A 6896-nucleotide genomic window follows, 5' to 3' on the forward strand; every position below is an offset into this window, starting at 1 on the left:
GGGGTCTATATGGGGTACCAGGGGGGGTCAGTATAGGGTCTATATGGGGGACTGGGGGGGTTAGTATAGGGGTCTATATGGGTTAATAGTGGGGGTCAGTATAGGGTCTATATGGGGTACCCGGGGGGGTGTTAGTATAGGGGTCTATATTGGATACTGGGAGGTCACTGTAGGGGTCTATATGGGTTACCGGGGGGGGGCAGTATAGGGGCCTATTTACCCAAAATCCTGGTCCATGGCCTTGAAGAAGTACTTAGCATGGCCCCGGCCCAACGCGGCCTTGAAGTCCCGGAGTCGGATGTCACTGGCCGGGACCGGCACCTTCACCAGGTACGGGGTCTCCTCCTCATCCAGGTGGTAGATCACCTTCGTTTCCCCCATGTTGCGGCCTAGCAAAGCCCCCGGAGCCCCGGCCTCGATTAACTACAACACTCTGCTCCTACCGGGGAGTTGCGTATGACGTCAGTGCGCCAAAACGAAGGGCGGGAAATGCAGGAGACACGCCCCCTCCTGTATGGAACAATGCCGGAGAAAACTCCGCCCAGCGCGAATGAAAAACATCACATTTCCCGCCCACCGCCACACCATCACTTCGGGTTGGCCTATACGGCGCCCCTCCCCAATTCCCATCTGAACTCCTATCGACCAATCAGGATCAAGACTCCGCCCTTTAACACATGACGGGAAAAAACTAATGTACTAGCAATGCCAGGAAGAGCTTCAGTTACCCATAGCAACCACCTATACAATGGATTATACCCATGGCAACCAAACTTCCACCCTGACCCTTCCCGTCCTTTCATTCTACGCTAATACCCCCCTCATTCCTGCGTTGTATCCCCTGCGTTGTATCCTCCCCTATTTACCAAATGTAGGATGATGTGCCCGGCGTCCAGGGACCCCAGGGTTACCGGATATAGACCCCCGATTAGGGTGCTCAGATCACTGACATGCAGGAGTGGGGCCAGTCCTTGTCCTCTACTAAAAGGCCCCCATTCCACAGAGCTAGGAATCATCATTTGGGGGGGGGGTCCTTTACCAACCAATGTGCCCCCCATTCCACAGAGCTGGGGATCATCAGGGGGGGTTCTCTACCAACCAAATTGCCCCCTATTCTACAGAGCTAGGGATTATCAGTGGTGGGGGGGGTCCTATACATCCATAGGGAGGAAAGGGGGACGCTATACATCTATAGGGAGGAAAAAGGGCGCTATACATCCATAGGGAGGAAAAGGGGCGCTATACATCTAAAGGAAGGGGGCAATACATCCATAGGGAGGAAAGGGGGGCGCTATACATCCATAGGGAGGAAAGGGGGGCGCTATACATCCATAGGGAGGAAAGGGGGGCGCTATACACCCATACAGGGGGAAGGGGGCGCCATACACCCATACAGGGGGAGCCATACATCTATAGGAAAGGGGCGCTATACACCCATACAGAGGGAAGGGGGCGCCAAACATCGAGGTCAGAAGTGGTGGCAAATAAATCTTTAATTGGTGGAAAGTCTCTGGGAAAAGCATTACAATGGCATCACATTGGTTCGTTGTAATTATTCCAAGGAGGGTGAACAGGTCCCCGCCCCCCACCCAGCACCTGGGGAGGATGAACCTGTCCCCACCCAGCACCTGGGGATGGGCGGAATATGTGGCCCCAAGGTACGGGGCGGCCTCCAGTCACAGAAAGCAGCACTGCTGTACACAAAGTAAGTTTTATTTGAAGGATACAAAGAGGATTTATTACAGGAAGGGACAAAACAAAAATAAAATAAAGTTTTATATCCACTATTTACATATGAGAGAGAGCACACGGCCGCTGCTCCCCCCTCATTGTTCCATCGCTGCCCTCTTCCTACCCACCCCCCTCCCCCCTCTATCAAACAGTCCTTTTGGGGCATCGGGCAATGTCAGGGTTCCTCTTTGGGTGCCACGCTGCCCCCGCTCCGCCCTTCCCTGCACTTTTGGCAGTAATAGATGTCTGGAACGTTACTTTTCCGGATCTTCGCACAGGACAGGTGCACCCACGTACAACAAATGTTACACTCGATCATGGGGCGCCCCGCAAACGGCTTCTCACAGTAACAGGTCACCAGGTCCCAGGAATCATCACCTGGCAAAGAAAAAAAACAGGGGAGTGTCAGTCATGAAGGGCCCCTTCCCAAACAATATGCTGAAGTGCACAGAAAACCCCCCATCAAACAGGAAGATCCGCATTCCAATATACAGACACCAGGGGGCAGCATACATGGAGGTCAATATGAGGTACCAGGTGGGTGAGCAGTGATGGAGGCCCTGACCTACCCCCCCCCCCCCCTCACAGGTAAGTGATGACAAGGTGAGGGGGCAATAAGGACAACAAATTACACCAAGATCAGCTGGCCCACAGGTAAAGGAGAACAATAACCCGATCAACGTACATTCAATACTAGGCCTGGGATCCCCCTCCAAAACAATGTACATTCAATTTTAAGCCAGGGATCCCCCTCCCTGATCAACATACATCCAATACTAGGCCTGGGATCCCTCCCAATCAACGTACATTGAATCCCAAAACCTGGGATCCCACACCCTCCCGATCAATGTACATCCAATCCCAAGCCTGGGGTCTCACCCCCTTCCCAATCAACGTACATCCAATCCTAAACCTGGGATCCCACCCCCTGACAATCAACGTACATCCAGTCCTAAACCTGGGATCCCACCCGCTCCCGATAAATTTACCTCTAATCCCAAGGCCAGGATCCCACTATCTCAATTAACGTACATCCAATCCTAAATCTGGGAACCCCCTCCTGATCAATGTACATCCAATCCCAAGCCTGGGATCTCACCCCCTCCCAATCAACGTACATCCAATCCCAAGCCTGGGATCTCTCCCCCTCCAAATCAATGTAAATCCAATCCCAAACCTGGGATCCCCCTCCACAACAATGTACATTCAATTTCAAGCCAGTGATCCCCCTCCCTGATCAACGTAGATCCAATACCAGGCCTGGGATCCCCCCAATCAACGTACATTCAATCCCAAGCCCAGGATGCCACTCTCTCAATTAATGTACATCTAATCCCAAGCTTGGGATCCCCCTCCCTGATTAACATACATCCAATACTAGGCCTGGGATCCCTCCCAATCAACGTACATCCAACCCCAAGCCTGAGATCCCCCTCCAAAACAATGTTCATCCAATACTAAGCCTGGGATCTCACCCCCTCTCGATCAACGTACATCCAATCCTAAACCTGGGATCCCCCCTCTAAAACAATGTACATTCAATTTCAAGCCAGGGATCCCCCTCCCTGATCAACGTACGATCAACGTACATCCAATCCTAAACCTGGGATCCCCCCTCTAAAACAATGTACATTCAATTTCAAGCCAGGGATCCCCCTCCCTGATCAACGTACATCCAATACTAGGCCTGGGAACCCCCCTCATCAACATACATCCAACCCCAAGCCTGGGACCCCCCCTGCCTGATCAACGTATATCCAATCCCAAGCCTGGGATCTCCCCCCTGCCGATCAACATACATCCAATCCTAAACCTGGGATCCCACCCCTTCCGGATAAACTTACCTCCAATCCCAAGGCCGGGATCCCACTATCTCAATTAACGTACAACCGATCTTAAGTCTGGGAACCCCCTCCTGAACAATGTACATTTAAATTCAAGCCAGGGATCCCCCTCCTTGATCAACATACATCCAATACTAGGCCTGGGATCCCCCCCAATCAACATACATCCAATTCCAAGCCTGGGATCCCCCTCCCTGATCAACATACATCCAATCCCAAGCCTGGGATCTCACCCCCTCCCTGATCAACGTACATCCAATACTAAGCCTGGGATCTCACCCTCTCCCGATCAACGTACATCCAATCCTAAACCTGGGATCTCACCCCCTCCCGATCAACGTACATCCAATCCTAAACCTGGGATCCCCCCTCTAAAACTCCCGATCAACGTACATCCAATCCTAAACCTGGGATCCCCCCTCTAAAACAATGTACATTCAATTTCAAGCCAGGGATCCCCCTCCCTGATCAATGTAGATCCAATACCAGGCCTGGGATCCCCCCAATCAACGTACATCTAATCCCAAGCCCAGGATCCCCCTCCCTGATCAACATACATCCAACCCCAAGCCTGGGATCCCCCTGCCTGATCAACGTATATCCAATCCCAAGCCCGGGATCTCACCCCCTCCCGATCAACGTACATCCAATCCTAAACCTGGGATCCCACCCCCTCCCGATAAACTTACCTCCAATCCCAACACCGGGATCCCCCTCCCTGATCAACATACATCCAATACTAGGCCTGGGATCCCCCCCAATCAATGTACTTCCAATCCCAAGCTTGGGTAACCAATTTAAATTGTATGATCCCATATTTACCGCTTTTGTAAAGCAGTCAGTTTAAAACCTTTAATTGATCCTTGCCATTTCTGAGAACCACAAACCCCTCCCCCCATGGAGTTCCCGTTCTAAGACGACAACACAAGACGCTTCAAACAGATCACCAGGTTAAAACAAAACACCTAAAGCCACCATTCCTCTGGGCCAGAAGATCCTGCCACAAGAGTGCAATGACCAATCCTCTGCTACTTCCTATCAGCTCCCCGCTCACACAAGAAGAAGGAAAAGGCTGTGCCTGCAGCAGGCATGCCAATCACAGGACTGGCCGAACAGACCACCAGGCAAGTTATATCAGAGGAGCCCCAACACAGCCATCAGTCTAGCCCTGCCCACTTCCTATTGGTTTACAACTGTGACAGGCAGTCTGACCACCCAATAACAATGAACAGACAGAGGGGGCGGAGCATCCTTCATATTAGAAGGCAGGAGGGAGAGATTTGAGGGCGGAGCCCCATTATTTTGAGGTCACATGGGAGGTGGCCTTTACCTGATTCCACCATGATGTCTTCATCCATCACCTGGGTATCGGCATCACTAGAGCTGCCGCCGCCATCTCTGCTGCTTTCTGCACTGGGGGGAGGTTGTGGTGCAGGGGGAGGGGCTAATGGTCTCCGCCCTCTATCTTCCTCATCAGTGTCCGTGTCACTCATTTTAACTGCGGCTCCACCTCTGTGCCTCTGCCTCCTCTTCCTACGATTGCTCCGCCTCACACGGGAATGCTCCGCCCCCTTCCTCTTCCCACTGCTTCCTCCTGCGTGACCCTTGGCCTTCATGACAAATGTCTGGATGGTGCTGAGGTCAGAGGTCCCGGGGGCCGCAGAACCTTTAGGGGGGTCCGGGGAATCCCAACTGTCACTCTCCTCCGTCCGGTGAGGGGAATTCCCTGGAGGGGTCCATGATGGCTCCTATGGGGGTAAGAAGGTAGAGGGTTACATATGATGGGGTAGCAGCTCATTACCACGACCCCCCCCCCCTCCCCCACAGGCCCAAAACTTCACAGCAGGTGACACACTAACAAGCCCCATAGGAAGGAAAGGGATCACCCACCTACTTACAGCTCCTCCCACATCTACCTACCTTATACACAAATCCCTCCACAGCTCCTCCCCCACCTACCTACCTGATACACAAATCCCTCCACAGCTCCTCCCCCACCTACCTGAATAAGCCATGCAGAGGGAGGGCAAACAGGTAAATAAAGCCCCCACAGTCTCCATCTGCTTGGCATTTATTCACCGTAAGGGGTCAAAACCCAAATAGCTCACTTACCTCCTTGGTGGACGGGGGCATATAGCCGGCATATGCCAAGACAAAGCTGCAAAATCGGTTGAAGTCCTCCACCGTCCGGGAACGTTTCTGGGGGGGCTGTAATAAGGATGGGGGGTTATTAGGGTACCTGAGACACAGCCCTCCCCCACTAAAGAGACAAGTCACATGACTAGCAACACACCCTGTACAATGTGCACTTACCTCGATTGTGGCCGATTTCACCTCTGCCGATGTATCTACAAAGTACAGAGAGAGGAAAGTTATTACCACACCTTGTTACCCCATCCATACACCCCACACCCAATACCCACCTCACCCAATACCCACCACCGCCATCCATTACCCACCTCACCCAACCCCCATCCATTACCCACCTCACCTAAACTAATACCCCCCATACGGACCTACTGACCCTACTCCATGCCCCTCCATATCTGCCTTCCACTACCCCCCACCCTATCCTTAGCTACCCCACCTAATACCCCCCTACTATATGCCTCACCATACATATCACTGCTACCACCCCTATTAGTACCCCACACACCTACCTCTGACCCACCATAACCTGCCCCCCCCCCCCCCCCATATACTACCCTCAGTAACCCACCGACCGAACTTCACCCCGTACCGAACACCTACCGACACCCCTCCTGCCCCTTCCCCCTGCCATGTGGAGTAATAGGGGCTCCGTCTTACCTCCCGGGCTCTCACTGGCCTCCCCCATTGCCGCCTCCAGCATGCCGGGCTGCAGGGGGCCCTCCAGGGGCCACACAGTCTCCGGTCACCGCACTGCCTGCTGGGAGCCGCCCGCCGCCTCATGGGACTTGTAGTCCCGTGACCCCGCCTTCCCGCCCGCCGCAACAAATTGCCGCCCTCTATTGCGTCATTGCGATGTAGTCCCACCCACTCTTCGTCACGGCTCCCGCCCTCCAATTTCTTCCCATGATGCATTGCGCACAATATACTCCAAGGAGCAGGTGTGATAGTGGGAGGAGGGACGCACGTACACGCCCACTCGGGAAGAACCAATTCACCTGAATGTAAAGGGGCGTTCTGGGGGCGTGGCTACACGCATTCCTTTCCAAATAGTACTTTCATACCCTGGCCCCTCCCACTTCAACTTGCCATTCCATTGGTCGCCAACCCTTCAGATCTCACAGATCTCCAAATCCATCACTTTATATCCTGTGAACCATTAATTTGAAATAT

The 6896-nt window shown here is 53.2% G+C and overlaps 2 protein-coding genes across 2 annotated transcripts in view; both read right to left on the reverse strand.

Annotated features, from left to right (window-relative positions):
* DVL2 (dishevelled segment polarity protein 2) overlaps positions 1-477 on the reverse strand; it is an 11550-nt gene extending 11073 nt beyond the window's left edge. Inside the window, exon 1 of the mRNA XM_072399168.1 lies at positions 221-477. Within this exon, the coding sequence (XP_072255269.1) occupies positions 221-381 (161 nt within the window). The 5' untranslated portion in view covers positions 382-477. The remainder of the gene's footprint in view (positions 1-220) is intronic.
* Positions 478-1692: 1215 nt separating this feature from the next.
* Positions 1693-6541, reverse strand: PHF23 (PHD finger protein 23). The gene is made up of 5 exons (XM_072399169.1): positions 6384-6541; positions 5889-5923; positions 5688-5783; positions 4906-5323; positions 1693-2109 (listed from the first exon to the last, which is right to left on the reverse strand). Exons 1-5 carry the CDS (start codon positions 6424-6426, stop codon positions 1907-1909), a joined length of 795 nt encoding a protein of 264 aa, XP_072255270.1. The 5' UTR covers positions 6427-6541; the 3' UTR covers positions 1693-1906.
* Between the last annotated feature and the right edge of the window lie 355 nt (positions 6542-6896).

The sequence above is a fragment of the Pyxicephalus adspersus genome, chromosome 2 (genome assembly GCF_032062135.1).
Source record: "Pyxicephalus adspersus chromosome 2, UCB_Pads_2.0, whole genome shotgun sequence".
Lineage (NCBI taxonomy): Eukaryota > Metazoa > Chordata > Amphibia > Anura > Pyxicephalidae > Pyxicephalus > Pyxicephalus adspersus.